General features: G+C 42.7%; 1 protein-coding gene across 18 annotated transcripts in view; it reads left to right on the top strand.

Annotated features, from left to right (window-relative positions):
• Sec31a (SEC31 homolog A, COPII coat complex component) overlaps nt 1-20,723 on the top strand; it is a 59,915-nt gene extending 39,192 nt beyond the window's left edge. For 10 of the 18 annotated variants that reach the window (XM_035452964.1, XM_035452965.1, XM_035452961.1 and 7 more), the window contains 9 exons: nt 252-425; nt 3,335-3,427; nt 4,085-4,208; nt 5,771-6,109; nt 11,447-11,505; nt 13,407-13,670; nt 15,885-16,004; nt 18,925-18,996; nt 20,163-20,723. In XM_035452964.1, the coding sequence (XP_035308855.1) occupies nt 252-425; nt 3,335-3,427; nt 4,085-4,208; nt 5,771-6,109; nt 11,447-11,505; nt 13,407-13,670; nt 15,885-16,004; nt 18,925-18,996; nt 20,163-20,342 (1,425 nt within the window). In that variant the 3' untranslated portion in view covers nt 20,343-20,723. The remainder of the gene's footprint in view (nt 1-251; nt 426-3,334; nt 3,428-4,084; nt 4,209-5,770; nt 6,110-11,446; nt 11,506-13,406; nt 13,671-15,884; nt 16,005-18,924; nt 18,997-20,162) is intronic. The other 8 variants (XM_027387640.2, XM_027387638.2, XM_027387639.2 and 5 more) reach the window with 5 other exon arrangements.
• The last annotated feature ends 416 nt before the right edge of the window (nt 20,724-21,139 follow it).

The raw sequence follows: 21,139 nt of genomic DNA, 5'->3' as shown, positions 1-21,139 counted from the left end.
AACAGCCAGAGAGTAGTGATAGTATGGCATTGAACTGGCGGCCTAACCAAGCCCTGCCTCACTGAAGTTGCAAGTTGCACTAAGCAGTGCCACCCGCAGGTGCCAGTCTCCATGTCAGAAACCAGGAGGTTGACTCTGGAGTAGAATGTGACTCTTGTAGAATACCCAACATAAAAATTTTGGAAGGGGTCTGCAAGCTATCATACAGCTGGGTGATTAACAGTTTTGTTTTCTTCCGTTGCTTCCTACAGCCAAATATTGTGCAGCTGCGTGACAGACTCTGCAGAGCACAAGGGAAGCCTGTGCCAGGACAGGAATCATCTAAAAGCCCTTATGAGAGGCAGCCGCTGTCCAAGGGCAGACCTGGACCAAGTGCTGGCCACCCGCAGATGCCCAGAGTTCAGACACAGCAATATTATCCCCATGTGAGTGATTGGGTCCAGATGACGTGGGAACATGTGTGCGCATCTGTCCAAATGGATGATTTTAATGTGCTCGATAAAAGACATAGTGAAACTGGACTGGGCATCTTGTGTCGTAGTTAGACTTTCTGTGCACTTGAGACTGGTGTTCATGACCTGCTTCTCAAAATCACCTCTTTTATGCAATTGTTTTAGTTCTAATTGCCCTAGGAAGAGTGGTCAGACCTCTCTCATACTTGTCCATCCAATTTCTCCTGGATTCATTTAACAAAGTAGATAGGTAAAGGAGTGAGAGTGAATAACTCTTTCAGTGATTTGGTTAATTTTTAGACAGTCTTTTTTGATCATTCTTTTTCCTGTCACCAGTGTGAGGTTACTGTGTCCTCTGTATCCACATAGTCAAGAGTATCCTGAAGACAAACATTTCAATGGAGCAACTTACACATTGCAGAGAACTGGTTGAGGGCTGTGCCCAACATGCATAGGATTACTGATTTTATCTAACCTTGTGTTTGTGACATAAAATGTGATTATCTTGTTTTTTACAGTTTCATACAGAAACTGTATATACAGACCAACAGATATTTCTTCCCCCTCCCCTTTTTTTTCTTTCTTTGATTGGGTCTCGCTATGTAGCCCTGGCTGGCCTGTAACTTACTATGTGAATCAAGCTGGCCTTGAACTTACATAGATCTGCCTGCCTCTGCCTTCAGAATGCTGGGGTTAAAAGTGTGTGCCACCACACCCTGCCCTATGTACATATTCTTAAATGGAAAATAGCTTTTTAATGTATATAGATTACAAATAGTCTTGGGTCTAGCGAAGTTGACATTTCAGATAGGACAAATTGGTGATAGGACCAATCAATTTTCATTATAGGAAAAGTAAATCTAAAATCTGGAGACACCTAGGTCCAGTTCATGCTGTTTATTTTTGGACTTTGGATCAATCCTTAATCAGAACTGATTAAGAATAGAACTTAATCAGATTATATTTGAATATAGCTTTACTATCTAGAACACTGCATTTTCTTTCTTTCTTTCTTTCTTTCTTTCTTTCTTTCTTTCTTTCTTTCTTTCTTTCTTTCGTTCATTTGGCAAATAATTATTGCAGCTCTTTTGTGAGTGCCTGGCATATTCTTGCTCTGGGGATTACCCTGGTAAACACAATACACAATTTCTCTGCCCTTGTGGACATTGTACTTACAAAGCCTGTGGTATAAGTGGGAATTAAATGTGGGCCAAGAAAGTGGAGAGGTGGGATGACAAGTGACCTAGCAGAGGTCAAAACACAGAAATGTCATTTCTCAGCATTGCATGGCTGCTTGAGGGCTAAACAGGGATTAGAATTTTCAGTCACCTGGTGTTTAGACTAAGCAGTTTCTTAAGATACTAAATAAATCAACACTTACTCTACACTCAGAGAAAAGAACAGTTACTCTTCCTGTCTTTGTGTTTATCTTTCTAAGAAATGGTAAAGTCATTTAAAGACTGCTGAACTTTTTTGGGTATGCTGATTCACTCGCTTGGGAAGCAGATGCAAGTGGATCTCTGAGTTGGAGGCCAGCCTGGTGTCCATAGCAAATCCCAGGCCGACCAGAGCTACATATCGAGATCCAGTCTCAAAAATAAGACAACACAGCCCCCAACAAAAATCACAAAATAATCTGCTTCACTTTTACCAATCTTTTTTTTTTTTTTTTTTGGTTTTTCGAGACAGGGTTTCTCTGTGTAGCTTTGGAGCCTATCCCGGCACCTGCTCTGGAGACCAGGCTGGCCTCGAACTCACAGAGATCCACCTGCCTCTGCCTCCCGAGTGCTGGGATTAAAGGCGTGTGCCACCAACGCCCCGCCTTTTTTTGTACTTTTACCAATCTTATATTTTAAGAAAAACAAGGCAATTCAGTCAAATAAAACAGGGATTTTCTTGCTGAATGGGTGAGGGCAGTGGTGAGTTTTAAAGTAGTTTTGCAAGTGGGAAAAGGGAAGGAAAGGAAGCTGAATTAGTAGCAGTTGCAGTATCATTTTAACCAGCTCAGCTTTGCTTTGCTTGATTTTATATGTGTATGTGTGTGTGCTGGAGCTTCTTAAAGATTTGCACACCAAAAAGGATTTGCTGGCTTAAAAAGTTTTTAGAAAACCTTTAGATATGACCCAAGAGTGAGCAGTCTGGCATAATAGGGGATACACTGCCCGGAACCTGGAAGGCCAGGTCAGTTTTACCTCCATCACCAGTGAGCTGTATGGATCGTAACAGTTGCCTTTAACTAAAGACTGGGGTTAGATGAACAATCTTTAATACCCAGCTTGAGTGTGCTCTGACTATAAGATTTTGAATATTCAGACAGAAGGAAGTATACAATTTCTTGTGAGGTGGCTGATAGAGCATGTTGCAGATCACTAGTAGCATGGAGATGGTTTACGCATTATCCCAGAGTTTTCTTTCTCTACCTAAAGGACCTTTCTTGCCTACTTACTCTTTTTATTATTTACTTATTTCTTTATTTTTATGTGTTATGGGTGTTTTGCCTGCATGCTCGCCAGATCCTCTGGGACTGGAATTACAGACAGTTGTGATCTGTCCTGTGGGTGTTGGGAATCGAACCTGGTTTTCTTTGAAGAACAACCAGAAAAACTCTTAACAACTGAGCCTCTCCTCATATATCGCTGAATGGGCTTGTTCTTGTGCTTTGATTGAAGTCTTCGCCTGAGCCCTTCCTGCCTCTGCCTGCTGTTTTATTGGTTTCCTTTGGAACCTGCTGGTCCTGGACGCAGTTGCTGTACTACATGAACTCTTGCTGCTTTTATTTCTTACTTTGTGTCTTGCTATTAAAGCCTTTTGAGTTATTTGTTTCTTCTTTTAACGTTTTTACTTTTTATTTTCTGTGATTGGTATTTCTTTGTTCAATTCAGGTTAGAGTTGCCCCTACTGTCACTACCTGGAGTAACAAAACTCCTACTGCCCTTCCCAGCCATCCACCTGCAGCCTCTCCCTCTGACACACAGGTATAGCCTTCATTATTCCTCCTCGAGCATGATCTGCTCACTTCAATATATATATAACAATTTCCTAATTATATATATGATTGTGTATTCTCTGCCCTCCTCCTCCTTCCTCTCCGGTCCTTACTCTGCGTCCGTCTGCTGCTCATTGCATTTTATCGCCTGTGGGATGCAAGTGGCAAATTTTAGGACAATTAATTTATTTTCTTATCCTTTCTCTTCTTTTGCAGTTCTAAATTTATTTGAGCTAGAAAAATCTCAACCAAGGTTCAAATAATGGTTTAAATTGATTTTTTGTTCTTCTTTTGTAAGCATTTCAGAAAATAAAGACAGAGAGTCTCTTTATGACACTTCTTTGTAGAGTCTGCAGTAGTAAATGGAAGTTAGCAGAGATGCACAGTGTCAGCACAGTGTCCCTGACCATGTTGTGGGACTGTTAGGTTGCCGTTCACTGCCGTTACTTGGAACCTTTCAATCATTCAGAACGTGTCACCTAGAAAATGGGGTGTTCTTTGGAAGATAGTATATACAAAATGCAATTTTCTCACCCAGTAGCTTAAAAAAATAAACATGAATTCCATTTCAGAGATTGCAAGGCCATTTGGTGATGTTCTTGGTCCCAAATATAATCTTCCTTTCTACTCTATTCTCATTTTCTAGGGAGAAAACCCTCCGCCTCCAGGTTTCATAATGCATGGCAATGTTAATCCAAACACCGCTGCTCCGCCGCCTCCATCTCCTGGACATATGCACAACCAGCTACCACCTTACCCACAGCCGCAGCGTAAGTAGTGGGCCCTTGGAGTCTTCACGGTGGCCTGCCCTCCCTCAGCTACTTAGCAGCAACAAAGCCACGGTCACATCAGCTTTGACAGATAAACTAAGGGGGGTAAGATGTAGCTCAGTGCTAGGATTCTTGCAGTGTTCGGGCTCCAGCGCCAGGGTGGGTGGCCATGGTGGGGAGCAGATACAGTGAGACAGAGAAGAGTCCTGCTAGGAAGCAGATTTGTGCTCCATTTCTGCATCGGGTAAAAGACCTGCTAAAGAGAAGGGTGTGTCTTGTGGTTTTGGAATAGAGAAACAGCTGTAGAAATTATCAGTATATTTTCTTTTTCTTCAGACAACATGACACAAAACATAGTTTAGGAAGTTAGTTCATGGACATTTGTTGATCCCCCCCCCCCCATTTCATTATTGTTGGCTTTATTTCGTGTAGACTTTTAAAAAGTAAATTTAGGTTCACAGCAAAATTGAGCAGAAGGTACAGAGTTCTTACATGTGGTCACTTACACACACTCTTTACATCCTCCTCCATACTGCTGTATGTTTTGCAGCAATGACAAACGGTGCTGTTCTTGCATGCCAGATCCTATAGTTTGTGTGTGTATATTTTGTGGACCTTGACAAAGAGAGCAGTTACACCTGAAAAAAATTAAAACTACCACCAGGTGTGGTGGGATGTGCATGTAATCCCAGCACTCATGTGGCAGAGCACTCATGAGTTCAAGGCCATCCTGGTCTACATAGTTGCAGGACAGCCTAGGGTATGTAGAGAAAACTTATCTCAAAAGAAAAAGAAAAAGAAGAAAATCCCAAGCAGCTACTGTTTTATAACTAAGAATAAAGAACCTAAATAAAAACTTTAAGGTTAAAATTATTAGACAACTATTAGAAATTAAGAACAAAGGACGTAAATAAAGATCTCAGGGGACAATCATAACATTAAACAACTATAAAAACCCAGATGCCCCCCCACATGAGAACTGATCCTTTTCAGAGTTTGACCCCCTTTCCATGCAGTGCTCAGTGGTGCTGTTGTCTCGTGGATCTCCTTCCTGTCCTGCTCATGCAGAGTGTGGTGGCTCTGAGATCTCCCAGGATGAGTTCAGGTTGAAGGTTGAAGTCTTGAAATTATAGGCTTTCAAGAAAAGGGCATGCTCTGGGTGCTAAGTCTTACATGGCTCCATCTTGTGGTTATCAGCTGTCTCTGCAGTCTTCACAGGAAAGGGAAGTCACAGGTGGTTTTTAGCAGCTCTTAGATCCGGTGGTCCAAAATGTTTATCGCCAGCAGCATTCTAGGGATGGTGTTTTTTCTTGTTTTTTTGTTTTTTTTTTTCTTTTTCTTATTGAGGTACTGGAGATGGAAGCCAGGGCTTTGCCCACACTAGGCAAGTGCTCTGTCACTGAGCCACGTCTCCAGTCCTAAGTATTAGGTTTTAGTCTTAATTGTTTTGACAGTAATGATTAATATCATCTCTCTAGGATGCAATTACTTTTTTTTTTCCCTACCTCTGTCCGAATAAGCATGTAACTAATTAAAATCTCTGTTTCTTCCCCTTGATGTAGCTTACCAGCCAGCCCAGCAGTATTCCTTCGGAACAGGGGGGTCAGCAGCTTACCGACCTCAGCAGCCTGTTGCTCCTCCTGCCTCTAACGCTTACCCTAACCCCCAGTACATATCCCCTGCCACTTCCTACTCCGGGCAGCCCCAGATGTACACAGCCCAGCAAGCCTCCTCACCTACCTCCAACTCTGCTGCTTCTTTCCCTCCTCCCCCTTCCTCTGGAGCGTCCTTCCAGCATGGCGGACCAGGAGCTCCACCATCATCTTCAGCTTATGCACTGCCCCCTGGAACAACAGGTACAACGCCTGCTGCCAGTGAGCTGCCTGCGTCCCAAAGAACAGGTCTGCGCTGGGAAGGGATTTGCTTGGCCCCCTGTTTCATGAGTACAGGGTGGGCGGAGGGGCTGTGGTTCCAAGTGTTGGTGAGCTGAGTGATGTGAGGAAATTCTAAAACTTGCTGTGAGTGTGAGCCTCCCATGACGAACATCAGCTGCTAAATGAGGACAACCTTAGTCTAGAGCTTCAAAATGCTCAGGGTGTATAACCTGCTGCTAACTTACTTTGAAAGGTAGAAAACTAGTGAGCAAGATGAGCAGTAGTTGAAATGAGATTTAGTTGATACTGTTACATGGAATGCAGAACTTGAGTTTTTGTGGGGGACAGGGACATCCTGGATTGAACTTAGGCCTCACATGTGCTAGCAAAATGCTCTACCTCCAAGCTGTGTCTTGAGCCCTTCATTCCTTTACTTGAGCTGAAGTGAGCTTAGTGTTTTTAAATGTTCTTGATTTTGAAAATGACCTGCCGGGCATTGGTGGCGCACGCCTTTAATCCCAGCAGAGGCAGAGGCAGGTGGATCTCTGTGAGTTCAAGGCCAGTCTGGTCTCCAGAGCGAGTGCCAGGATAGGCGATAGGCTCCAAAGCTACACAGAGGAAACCCTGTCTCGAAAAACCAAAAAAAAAAAAAAAGACCTGTGGGCTTGCAGGCTGGTTCTGTGGGTGAAGTGGGTGGTTCACTTGCTGCAAGCCTGACTATCTGAGTTTGATCCAACAGGAGGAGAAAAGTAACTCCCAGAGTTTGTCCTCTGCCCTCCTCATACATACACAAATAAATACAGAAAACTCAAAATTAGGCCTCTTTGCCTATCAGTGTTGGGGAGTGGTTTCCTTTTCAGATTACAATGGATGCTCACACTAGCAGGGCAAAGCTCGAAGTGAGACTTGTTTATGCCCCTAATCCTGAAGCTGTTCTGGGAGAATCTGCTCTATGGTTTGCTGGTTTTAATGCTAATCAGGAACTCAAATGGATAAAGTTTATCGCAAGTCTGTGGTAGAGGCATTCTTTTCAAATAAATACAATAAATGTGGGTATAAGATATTTTAAAAATATTACTGCTTCTAAAGTCTTACGATAATGGATCCCAGAATTATGAATACACCTCTTTTCCCCTTCTCCAATATGTAATATTAACATTGAAAAGAACAAAAATTATACACTATATAAGAGTTTAGACACTTCAGTTGTCTTGCCTTTATCTGTGGAAGCTCCATGGGTACTTAATAGCACCTACCGCCAACCCCATATGTGATAAAACAGTTTATTGGTTAAGAAAAACAAGAGATGAACAGTAATAAAAAAGTAAACAGCAAACTCAGATAACTTGCAGCATCAGTGCTTTTTGCACTTTGGGCCACTGTTAAGTGAGGTAAGGGATGTGTAAACACAAGCACTGTAGGTGCTCTGCGACTGCAAGGGCCTCGGGGTGACCAGGAAGTGGACATGCTGGACAAAGGGACAGCTTGCACTCCTCTGTGTTGAAGTGAGGCAAGACAGCTGAACAGCGTCAGGTGGACATGCCAGACAACTCAGTGATGCATAACTTCAAAGCTTTCATTGTTAATGTTACAACTATTGCTTACGGGTTCTTAATACTCCATTTAATAACTTTAGACCCAAGTTGACCATGAAAAACAAAACTACAAATAAAAGGAACTGACCATACACATCTCAGCAATACACTGCCGATACAGTAGTAGTTTGATGGTTTAGAAATGAGTGCTAGCCCATAGAGTTCCAGAAAACCCTCTAAACCTAGATAAGCAACCATTTGGGGTCACTGGCTACTATTCTTTAGTAAAAGGTAGTGAGGGCTTAAGTGCATCCCTCTTAAAAGTAGTGCAGGACATAGAAGGGACCCACACTGATTAATGTCTTAGACATGATGTAGAATTTGCTGTGTTTTGTATTCAGGTCCTCACAACCCTAAGAAGCAGAAATTCTTAGTCTTAGTAAAATTGTAGATGAGGAGACTGGAGCTTCCTAGGAGTTATGAACAATCTCAGGAATGTGCGTGTTGGTGTCTGTTAGCCTGTATCGTCACAGCCTGTTTTGGAATTCTGGTGTTAGTGTTAGATGCTTCCCGGTGGAAGTATAGAAATTCCCCACATCACTTTGGGAGGGATTTGTCACTTTATTATTTATTTATTTATTTATTTATTTATTTATTTATTTATTTATTTATTGTTTTTTGAGATAGGGTTTCTCTGTGTAGCTTTGGAGCCTATCCTGGCACTCGCTCTGGAGACCAGGCTGGTCTCGAACTCACAGAGGTCCGCCTGCTCTGCCTCCCGAGTGCTGGGATTAAAGGCGTGTGCCACCAATGCCCAGCAATTTGTCACTTTATAACAGGAAATAAATATTTGCATAGCATTGCTTTCCTTCTTGAGCAAAAGTGAATTTTGCCACGAGGTTATGGGCGCTGTACAATTGTTCTAACCTGGCTGAGAGACAGAATGGCTAATGGGAAAAACAGAGAAACTAATGTTCCCTCAGCATGCACTGTGTATGCCCTGCTGCCTCTTAACTTCCTACATATTAACCTTCCTTTACATCTTAGTTACAGTTACTTCACCATATTGGCATTTTTGATTTCCTAAAGTTTTTGTTGAAGTTATATAATTGTGACTGGAAATTTTGTTATATTGTAATATGTGTCTTGGATCGTGGGTTTGTTTGGGATTTAGAAATTCCAGTTGGCCAGTGGATAATTCCTCTTAGATCCTGTAGTCTTCCCAGCTTTCTGTTAGTATGAGAGTGTGTGCCAAAGGCTCAGAGAAATGGATGCTGCATTTAGCAGAACATTTTTATTCAGCCAGTTCTTAATGAGAGCCTGTTTATTCTGTGATTGGAATTATTGCCAAAGGAGACAGGCAGAAAAGGACAGTATATTTCTAGAGAATAGCAAGTAATTCCTGTTATATGCTAGAAAATAAGACTTCTTTTTGTGTCACATTTTTAAGAGCCTTATGAACTAGGATAGGAGTTTGTAGTTCACACCATAAGAAAATCAGAGTCTAGTGAGAGATTTTGAACTGCTGAATGGTGTAGCCTAAGTGGTACTTTAGGGACAGCAACCTGGAGATGTCCCTCACAGGAGAGATTGTGGACAGTTCGGTAGAGGTAGGGCAAATGCTGCCCCAGCTCTGGAGTGACAACAGCACAGGTCTGGGAATGAATGCAGCTTCCCTTGTGGCAGGCAGCATGGAGTAGCAGAAAGTCTTCCCTGTTTCACTGTCTAGGGTAAGTGGGATGCTGTTTAACCCAGTCCTTGGCCCTGAGTACTTGACAGGTGGACAGGGAGTGTGGTCTGTTTGCCTCTTCTCCACTGCTGGAGGCCTGACAACAATACTACCGTCACCTAGGAACTCTCTGGAAAGGTAACCTTAGGCCCTGCCTTAACCTCACCAGTTAGAACCTATAGTTATACAAGTTTCTCGGTCAGTTAGGTTCATAGCTCTGAATGAGGCCAACATGAAAACACTTGGTGCCATATGTCATAAGTAGGTATCATTTTGGGAAATGCTGTGGTCTAAGGATATACTGAGCTTCATTTGTCAAATAGAGAAACTGTCAAGACAAAAACTAGAGGACAATGGTTTCTAAATGAAGGGTAAACCTCTCTTAGAAGAAATAGCATAGTCAGAGGGGAAAATGCTATTTAAGAGTTCACTGTATTTGATGCAACTTAAAGGAATTTACCCAAAGAAACTTTCTTAACTGCACAGAAGACATTTCACATAACTTGATTTGGAAGTAAGTTCTAGGGCAAATGTAGTAGTTGCATATCTGTAATTCCAGCACTTAGGAGGCTAAGGCAGGAGGATCACGAGTTGAAGTCATCCTAGGTTACATAGTAAGCAGCCTGGGCTACATGGTGAGTAGTGTAGGCTACATTGTGAGCACTCCAGGCTATCTAGTTAGAGACCTAGTAATAAGTACATTTTAAAAATTGTAAAGTAAGTTTTGTTCCTGTGAGGGTTATTGGCTTTTTCTAGGTGCTGCTAAGCAGGGAAGAAAAACTATAATGTGATAATTTGAGCTTAGGATGTCTTCCATAATACCATCTAAGTGACTTTTACATTTTATCTACAGAAAATCAGTTTTTCCAAGACCAGGCATCTGTATTGGAAGGTGAATTGGTTGTAAAACATACCTTGAAATACTTCAATCGTTAAATACAGCTAATGAATGAATGATAACAATAATGCATGTGAACTTACCCTAATTCTGATTGGTATCATTTTATTTGGCTTCTTAATTGAATCAAATTTTAGAAGTGATTGAATGGGCGTGATGATTCACAGCTCTAAACCATAGAAGCCATGTGTGTCATATGAACACGCTGACAGGGTTGCTATATGCAGGTAAGAATGAGGTGTCGGGGAGATTCGAATGATTCTGCTGTGTGGTGGTGTTAGTCATGGCTCAGTAGTTGTGACCAACTCGCAAGTGTTCAGAGGCCTACTCAGCCTACTGTCTCAGGTGAATTTGTAGGAAGGGAGTTCTGTGAACCAGCTTCTTTGGTTTGCTAAGCAGTTTTATTGTGATTTAATATGCGTATCAGCTTAGCAAGCAAAGGGGAAATACTGAAGAGAACACACTGGAAGGGGCGGGCACTTTCCCTCTTCACGTGTTCACTTACACACCTGCGCCTTAGCAGCTGTCTGCTTCCAAAGTAACCTCATCGTGATTGGGAAATTGTCAGATTTCAGCACGCTTTTGTAAGGTACTGATACTAAAACATGGAGCAATACCGATGGCCATTTTTACTTTGAGATGCCAGGGTGCTAGGTTTCCAGTTTCTGATGAAACTTACTGTAGTTGTCTGAAACTGAGAATTACCGCTTTTATGGAGTGGAGGTTTTGGCTTTTTGTCTTTCGGTACTGGGCAAACATTCCACCGTTGAGCCTGTTGCCTGACCTTGCTTTTAGTCTTTTTTTAATAGAACTGTATTTAGCATCTACAATGTGCTTGCTGGGTGGCATTTCCCTTTATCCTTCTTCGTGTGTTGAGAATGACAGACAGAACCCTTTGCAGAAGTACACTTACCAATCTATGCCCTTTCTTTATCTGGAGAGAGGAGTGAACTAGCTTTGGGGGCTGCCTGTCAGTTTAGACATTAGGACTCCAGCCTCAACCAGCACAGTCCCTTTACTTTAAGTAGCATTGCTGTCAGACATGCTGCCTACCAAGGCAAGCCCTGTGTGACCCCTGCTGATTGCTAGAGTCCATATGGCAGTTACCTCACAGTTGAGGAGAATTTCTAAGTGTGAGATGAGTCATTTTCTTCCTTTCAGGGTCTGAAAGAAACTGACTTCTGGTGTCTGTTCTGTTCCAGGTCCTCAGAATGGTTGGAATGACCCCCCAGCTTTGAACAGAGTACCGAAGAAGAAGAAGGTAATGGAGAAAATAGTTCCTGACCGGTGGATGTTTTTGTTGTTGTCAATCATGTAGTGTGCACCACACTTAATTGATCCCTATCTGTCTATCTGTCTGTCTATCTGTCTGTCTGTCTATGAGACAGGGTTTCTCTGTGTGGCTTTGGAGCCTATCTTGGAACTCACTCTGTTAGACCAGGCTGGCCTCAAACTCACAGAGATCTGCCTGCCTTTGCCTCCCGAGTGCTGGGATTAAAAGTGTGAGCCACCACCACCTGGATAACCGACCCTTTTAAAGGCAGAGCTTGCAGGTTAATGCATGTTTTGTCAGTCAAAAGAGAACAAAAACTACACTTCTTAGTAGCTAGCCAGCCCCTCCTGTCTTTAGACTCCAAAACAAGAAACCTCAAGCAACAATAGCAACAAACCAGGACCATTGAGCAACCTCATTCATGTGTTCTGATAACAGTCTTAACAGTGTGTTTCTAATTCAAACTTTTTTTTTTTTTTTTTTTTTTTTGCTTTGAATAAAGTTACCTTTACTGCTTTTGCAAATCTATGCCAGCCCTTATTTCAATCCTGAGTAAGAGGCTAAGAACCTGGAAACACAGCCCAGATCCCAACTACTGGTCACAGTCTGAAGCCAGTCTTGGCTTGACCCTAAAGTAAGATTCTGTGTCAACAACTGACCTCTCCTACTTGTGCCTACCCCCAGTAAAACCTTGTTCTGATGACAGGGATATAAAGGAAAGCCTCTCTAAAAGGCAGGGTGTCACATTCCTGCAGGCAGGGAACAGAATTTCACACTTTGTTCTCGACTATTTCGAGTCTAGCAATAATCATGATTATATTTTGTAATCAATGTAATTTATAATTACATTTTAGATTTTCTTTTGCAATATTTTCTTATGATTGTGTTTTGTCTGCATGTATGTCTGTGTGAGGGAGTCAGATCCCCTGCAACTGGAGTTACAGAGAGTTGTGAGCTGCCATGTGGGTCCTGGGAATTGAATCTGGGTCCTTTGAAAGAACAGCCAGTGCTCCTAACCCAAGCCATCTCTCCAGCCCCTCACAATATTTTTTTAAATAAGTGTCTGCTTTTTTTTCCATGTGTGCATGTGTGACACACTCATGAGTTTGCCTCAATGTGTGTGTGTAAGTCAGAAGACACCTTTTGGAGGGTTGATTCTTTCCTTCCACCATGTGTATGGCAAAGAGTGAACTCAGATCCTTGGGCTAGGTGACAGGTGCCTTTACCCACCCAGTCAGTTTGCTCTCCCTGGCACAATAGTAAATGAGGAAATGCCCTGTTCATATGTCAGTAATTGTTAGACACTGTCAATAATTTGAACACAAATGGTGATTTTTCCTTTCTTTGAAGCTGTGTGTATGTGTGTATATATATAAATTCTTAGTGATTTCTTTCCCCTGAGTATGAGACTGAGAGGCTAGAACATAAAATTGGGAGACATTTAGTAGGGAGCTTCAAAAAAAGGTTAATAATAACCAGAAACTTACTCAACTATATTTTTTAGTGCCAAGTAATAGCTACTTAGTGATCTATGAAATGGGAGTGACATCCTGCTGTCATTTAATATGTGCACATGCACACACGCACATATATGACACATTGGTCCCTGTACCTCTAGATGAAAATGCTGTGTCTTTGTGAGACTGTAAGATGACAGAGGGATGACTCTATAAAGTGTATTCCTCACCCATGTTAGCCACAGTAAGTCTACGTTGATCCTTTGCTCTGCGATTCTGTATAAAGTTTGATTTGGAAAGTGTTCTTCTACAAAGAAAATTTAACTGAGGTGCGCTAAGTCCTTTAGTTTTATGCGCTAAGGAAGCGTTTTCCTTTTTATTCTTAGTTTCAATGTTTTAATTCTCACCTCTCCCTTCCTCACCTTTTAAAAGATGCCTGAGAACTTCATGCCTCCTGTTCCCATTACATCACCAATCATGAACCCTGCTGGTGACCCCCAGTCACAGATGCTGCAGCAGCAACCGTCAGCTCCAGGGCCGTTGTCAAGCCAGGCCTCCTTCCCACAGCCACACCTTGTGGGTGGCCAGCCCTTCCATGGTGTACAGCAACCTCTTGGTCAAACAGGCATGCCACCATCTTTCTCAAAGCCCAACATCGAGGGAGCCCCGGGAGCTCCTATTGGAAACACCATCCAGGTATCATAAATCTGTAGGCGTGGTTGGGAAGACGGCTCCTTTCAGTATGTTTCTTTGATAAGTTAGCTCACATGATTCTAGCAGTGTTAGTTTCAAAATAGCTACTCCATTTTAGTAGATCAGTCGTGCATATGTGTATTTTTTTTTCCATTACATGTTATATGTAAGCTTTTGAGATAAGAATTACACATTTTGGGAATGTATGTTTACTATGTCTCAGTAATTATAGTATTTTACTTAATGTAGTCAGTACACAATTTAAGGTTGAGTCTTCTCTGCATCTGATGTTGCTAAGTAACAGCAGTTTTTATAGGTTTCTTTCTTTTTTTTTTTTTTATACAATGTTAAATGTTATGAGTTACATCATTTAATGTGTTTGCTTAAAACCTACTAAGCTAAGCTAGGCAAAGTGACAGACACACTTTTAGTCCTAGCACTGAGGCAGAGGCAGGCAGATCTCTTGAGTTCAGGGACAGCCAGGGCTACACAGAGAAACTCTTTCTTGGGGGAAAAAAAAAATCAAATAATAGCAAAACTACTAAGCTCACTGTGCCTCTAGATGGTGAGACAGTTATACTTTAGTTGGCAGCATCTCAGAAGTTAAAAACTCTGAACACATTTCCAAGTGAGACTTAGGAGGACAAAGATGTTTTGACCTATGCAGAAGAATGAAGAGCTGGGTCAGTATTCACTATGAGGAAATGGAAGGACGTCCTGCCTGAGCCTAGAGTGTGTGGATGGTTGTTGAGAGATCGTCTGCCTAAAGAGGTTTTCAGTACTGCGGGTTGCATCATCTGAGGTGGTTCCTACCTCCTCTTTGACTAGAACATTACAGCTTCCTGTTGTTAATGGATAAGGAAAAATAATCATCCAGAAAGCTGAGCTCATATTCCTTGCTCTTACTGTATTGACCTCTATTTGGTTTCCTTGTATCCTTATGGCCCTTCCTTTCTATATATTATTCCCTCTCTCTGGAATGCTTTTCTTTCCCTCCTTAAGTGGTTAGTCCTGTTTATCTTATGTAATTTTCTGAAGTGCATTTCCCTCCCTTCAGTCAGATTTGAGTTATAGTTTAGTTCCCCTGAACATCAGTTTACTGTAGTTACGATGTTACCTATCGTTACATGTTTAAGCTTTGCTTCTCTCCCAGTGGCCTGTGAATTTCCTTAGAACTGAGACGGCTCACTGGTGCATAGCAAGTCCTGGCACATAAATGCCTGATATTTTCTGTGTGAATGAAAGAATTAACTGATGAATAAAAGTATAGAAAACTAGAGTCCCTGTTTGCCCTTTCATCTTTGTACTTAGCAATATTGTGATCTATTCTGTCTACCCTTTGACTTAATCTGGCAGTTTTTTGTAACCAGTTATCCCACTTTAAGAATAGTAAAAGAATAGATGTGTTATACACTTGTAATTGAGGCACTTTGGAGGCTTATGTTAGAATCACCATGAGTTCAAGATAGCCTGGCTTGTACAGCAAAACCCTGTCTCAAAAAACAAAATGAAAGACTGGGTGGTGATGGCATACATCTTTAATCCCAGTATTTGGAAGCAGAGGCAGGTGGATCTCTGTGAGTTTGAGGCCAGCCTGGTCTACAAAGTGAGTTCCAGGACAGTCAGGACTGTTAGAAAAACCCTGTCTCAACCAAAAATAGAAAAGAAGTAAAAAAAAAGAGAGAGAGAGAGAGAGTAAAAGGATGGATGAATGCTAGGATAAACAAAAATCAAGGACTATGTATGTAGTCAGTTACTTCAGAGAGTATGTGTGTGTTGGGGGGGGGGGTGTCTCACATTCATTGAAAAGCATCCTACCACTTAGCTAGAGCCCCAGTCCTTTTACAAATCCAAGCTGCCCAAGGCATGCTAGCACTTCTACTAGTATCTTATCCTGGGTAATTTCACACATTAAATCTTCATTGTAATTTTTGTTTTGTTTTGTTTCTCCAGACAGGGTTTCTCTGTGTAACAGTCCCGGCTGTTCTGGAACTCACTCTGTAGATCGACCAGGCTGGCCTAGAACTCACAGTGATCCGCCTGCCTCTGCCTCCTGAGTGCTGGGATTAAAGGTGTGAGCTACCACTACCTGGCCTTTTAAAACATCTGTCTATAAGGCGATTGGTCCTCTTTCACATAGAATCGGGACTTGGTATATATGTATATAAAGTACTTTCTGTTCATTGCTGATTGTTTTTATAACACAAATTCTTACAGCACGTGCAGGCTATGCCAACAGAAAAGATTACCAAGAAACCTATTCCAGATGAGCACCTCATTCTAAAGACCACGTTTGAGGATCTTATCCAGCGCTGCCTCTCTTCAGCCACAGACCCCGTATGTATTTCCCCTCATAGGTGACTTAATTATAAATATAACCTGGAGTTGGGTCAGCAGTAGAGACCACTGTTGCTTTTGCAGAGGACCTGGGTGTCATTCCCAGCACGCACATGGTAGTGAGCCACTGTCTGTAACTCCACTCCCAAGGGATCCTACACCCTCTTCTGACCCCCGAAGGCACAGCACACATGTGGTTCACACACATGCAGCCAAAACCAGTAGACACATAAAATAGTAAAATGAGAATCTGTTAATCTTTTTCTTATAGTCTTTTGTAGTGCTCCTTCAGTATTGTTCCATGTCCTACTAGTTGTGTGTCTTAGACAGTAATAAGGCTAGCACTTAGTTAACTCCATGAGATTAGTGAACATTTAACCTTCATAACGACCCTATGATAGGTAGAGTCTTCATTCCTTCACAAATGAGAGAGTTAAGGTGAAGAACCACATGAGTAGCATTTATTAGCCCTACCAACCTGCTCCAGGTTCTCAGCTCCAAGCTGTGCTGCCTGTCATCTGCTAACTATCCTGGTGCAGATGTAGGGCACAGCAGTGACAGGCAAGGGGGCTGCTGCTCTGGAGCGCTCCAATGTAGAGATGTGGCCATGGTTAAGGTAATTGTATGGAGGATGCATTTGGTTTGGCATCAGAGCCCATAAAGCCAGCTCTGTTGGAAATGATGTTTCATTTTGTACTAGCAAATAGTGAAAATGTCTATTAAGACATTAGCCTATTGTCTATTGGCAGGGATACAATAGCTTTTGGGATGCGTTGTTTCTTCATACACAGGTGTTCATTTGTGCAGCCTTTTGCCAGCCTCGTGGAAATTGTTCTGTATTGAAAACGGCAGCAGACCAGAGAGTAACAGAGACCTTGTATTCTGGGAGTGATCAGAAGACCAAGTAGAAACTAGAGAGCAAGTGAAGCTGATGGCCAAATGGACACTGTGTCCTGTGCACAGCGCTAGGTAGACATGCACAGTCTCCCCCAAATGAAGGAATTCAGTGATGTCAGGGCAGAATTCCTGTACCTCTTGAGGCATGAGCAGTGTAGAGAGGGGAAGAGGACACAGTATATGGCTCATCTCATCCACTGGTGTTGACTTTAACCTACTCTGTCTTCACACTGCCTTCCTCCTGCGCTCCTAGGAGCCCTGGGTGAAGAGAACAGGAAGAGAAACACTGTTTCTGCAGCAGGTCCTCTTTCCCTGTCCAGCTGTCCTGTCTAAGAAGAGGGAGTAGCTTTGAGCAGGGACCATGGGGTTCCTGTCTACAAAGTTCCCTGCATTTAGCAGTGAGAGGAGTTTTTATAATGTGGATTTATTCTCCATTTTATTATACACACTAGTTGTGTAGCACATTTAGTATATGGTGCTACCCTTAATGGCTCCCATCTGCTCTGCTGAGATACAGGCTAGGCACTCCTGCCTACAACACCCCAGCACTCACACTTGCTCCGATCTGCCCTCACCCAACTCCAACAGGCCTCATTTGCTCCAGCCAATCTTATTCAGGCCTCTGCCCACACATCACTGCATCAGGCCTTTGTCTACTCCCCCAACACTGCCAGTCAGTTCCCTGTCCTAACATAAAAACACTGCGATTACTTATTATTCTTCCCATTTTTTAGAATTTTTGATTGTAAGACTTTGTCTCCAGCATAGAACATGGTAGATATTCAGTAACGGTGTGGTTTTTCTAAGTATAGGACATGTTAGATATTCAATAACAGTGATGTAGTCTTTCTAAGGCTCGTTGCTGTGTATAGAGATCACTTATCATATTTTATTTTTAAAATCTTTAATGTTTGAAAAGTTTTCCGATATACACTTAAGAGTGTATGGCTTGAAGCAAGGGCGTTGACCCCTTAATTTAAGGGTCAATTTTACTGCTTAGGTCTTGGTCACCCTTTTTGGAGGGACCCACCCCCCAAGGAGTGGTACAGGCCAGGCAAGTGCTCTTGCTGGTGACCTTAATGCCAGAAATACTTCCTTTTTTCCTGTGCCTTAGAGGCCTGGATAGAGGCAGGACTAAACACAGATGTTGGGAAGTGTATAAATAGGAGTTTTGAAAGGTGAAAGCTAGATTCCACAGCTCTGTTAGTATTCAGGCATCTGCACTGGCCTGTCCTTGGGGTTCTGACAGGATACGCCCTCAGCTGCAGCCACTAAGAGCACCACCTGTGCACATTCACTATGTTCCCTTTTAAAAGGGCCCTGCCCACCTCCCATCCTCCTCTCTTTTTCTCTCCCTCTGTCTCTCCCCTTCCCTCTCTCCCTCTCCCTCTGTCACCCTCCCTCTCTCCTCTCTCCTCTCCCACTGCTCTTGGTTTCCCTCCTCCCCTTTCCTTTTATTTTTTTTTTAATTTATTTATCTTTATTTTATATGCATTGGTGTTTTGCCATGGGTGGCCAGTCCTCTGAAACTGGAATTACAAACAGTTGTGAGCTGCCATGTCTGTGTGCTGGGAATTGAACCCGGGTCCTCTATAAGAGCAGTCAGTGCTCTTAACCACTCAGCTATCTCTCCAATCCCCCTTTCTCCTTTTTATAATCCCTCTCCCTAATAAAAAACCCTCCACTTGAACTGTCACATGGCATCTTTCTTGCACTGCTTTTTTTTATTACAACACCCCCTCTATGTTTCCTTCTTATACACATAATCTCCAATCAGTGCCCTTTTCTGTGGCACTGACCCACTACTGCTGCCCAAGGCCTTTGAAATGTCACACACTCTATGACACTCCTTGTCAAGTGAGTTTATAATCCACATGAAGCCTACTTAAAACCCCATTGTGTGTTCTCAAAGAGAGTGTCATCTCCTCCCTGCCCTCAGTCGATTACTAATGTCCATTCCAGCAACATGTTCCAGCTTGTGGTCCTGTTGCCAAGTGTAACGTCTGTTCTTCCTCTCCTGTAGCAAACCAAGAGGAAGCTCGATGATGCCAGCAAACGCCTGGAGTTTCTGTACGACAAACTTAGGGAACAGACAGTAAGTTTTTTTAAGGGGAAAGATAGACTGTGACAGTCAGTTATTCCTTGTTGCTAATAAAATGTCTCATTAGCACTGTCCTTCCATGTACGGAGGGCAAGATGGCCAGGAAAGCTAGAGTGGGCTTCCCAAATCTCATTTGTGTGGGGTGGGAGACACAACATGAGCAGGGAATTAACCCTTTTGTAGCAAACATCAGAAATACAAACTGGACTGCGTTGGGCCCAGGGTAGCTGGCCTGCTGCTCATTTTCATGGCCATGTATCAGAAACTAGACACAGGGCAGGAACTCTGTTGTCTAGAGAGGAAACCTGCCATCTCTCTGGAGTCTGAGACTCTAGATCCTTTTCTCCCAAACAGCTGATACAGAAAGCAAAACCAGGTGTGGGTCGGGAGTGTTCTGTGACTGTGAAGGGAACCCGCCTGCTGCTCTGTTTGAGAGTGTACCAGTGAGAGTGCTAAGATCGGAGAGGACAAAAGCTGTGCTTGACAGTCTTGCAGTAACCCTGTTCACCACACATCCCATCTGATAAGAACAGCATTTCTCTTGAGAACCAAAGCAAAGAAAGCTGGTCCAATAGGAAGACGAGTGGTCTATGACTGATCCAAAAGATAGTATTATTCTTCTAAAGTATGGGGTGTACTGAGTGATGCCATGGCAGAGAGCTAGACTTTGATTTTAAGAGGTGATGGATTGAGACAGTGTGATGGATGAAGGAGAGTCAGGAGTACATCCTCAGCTGCATAGTTCATGGCTAGCTCAGGATACACGAGACCCTGTCTCAAAAAGACAGAGAGGGAGAGGACACAGCCAGGTATATTGGAGACTGTCGGGAAGATCACTTGAGCCCAGGAGTGTGAGACCAGCCTGCACAATGTAGCAAGATCTGGTTACAAAGGAAAAAAAAGCAAAACAAAATTTTTTTTTAATGCCAGAAGAGACGGACTTCACACCAATCATCTTTCCATGGCTCTATTTTACAATGTAACTCTTACCTGGTCTAAAATGTTTGCTTGGTTTAAAATATTCCAGAAATGCTAACTAGCTAAACATTTTTAGACAGTGTATTTCAGGCTCTGTGTAAATCTCTGGGTTTAATGCTTTCAGGGGTCTCATGGGACACCCCCCTAATGTATTCCATGTCCTGCCTCCACCTTTACTTCAGCTTTCCCCAACCATCATCAATGGCCTACACAGCATTGCGAGGAGCATTGAGACCAGGAACTACTCTGAAGGGTTAACCGTCCACACCCACATCGTCAGCAACAGCAACTTCAGTGAGACGTCCGCATTCATGCCGGTCCTCAAGGTTGTTCTCAGTCAGGCCAGTAAGCTGGGCGTCTGAGAACAGCTGCACTGTCAGCTAACATTGCCACTTCTCCAAAGAAAGCTATGCTAAGACTGGACCAACCCCTCATTAGCACGTTTCCATGGCAGCCACCCAGGAGCTTTGACATCATTTCTGCAGGTACCCTCACCCTAGAACTGCTTGAACCCTGGTGCTTTCTTTTGTTTTAATCTTCTGTTGCCCATTATGATTTTCTGCAAATAGTGTCTTTCCTGGATTACACGTAGTGTGGTTTCCCGAGGGACTCTGACAAAAAGTGGCTTTTAAAACTTTTTAGAGAAATTGCATCTGGCTGTGTATGAAATGGACTTAAAACTAAATTTCTTTGATGTCTTCCCTACTTTCTCCACGTCAATCAGATTAAAGTGTGTAATCCTATCCTTCGTGTTTGTAGTCTTTATTTTTTTTACATTTTTATTATATTTTATTTACTTATATATGAATGGGTGTGGGCACGGCACTGTGTAGGTGTGGAAGTCAGAGGACAGCCTGTAGGGACCATTGTCTTCCTCCCTGTGGCTCCCAGGGATGGAACTTGGGTTGTCAGGTTTGGCAGAAGATACCTTTGCTAACTGGGGCTGCAGCTCTGTGGTGGAGCACTTCTTGGCATATGTAAGTTCCCGGGTTCCATTCCTATCACCACAGAGCAGAGGTTCTCAACCTTCCTGATGCTGCGACCCTTTAATACAGTTCCTCATGTTGTGGTGATCCCAACCACAACATTATTTCTGTTGCTGCTTCATAACTGTGATTTTGATAGCAATGCAGAGTGGATCATTAGCTTTCAGTGTATA

Source organism: Cricetulus griseus, assembly GCF_003668045.3.
Source record: "Cricetulus griseus strain 17A/GY chromosome 1 unlocalized genomic scaffold, alternate assembly CriGri-PICRH-1.0 chr1_1, whole genome shotgun sequence".
Classification (NCBI taxonomy): domain Eukaryota; kingdom Metazoa; phylum Chordata; class Mammalia; order Rodentia; family Cricetidae; genus Cricetulus; species Cricetulus griseus.
This window is presented reverse-complemented; position numbering and strand designations above follow the sequence as displayed.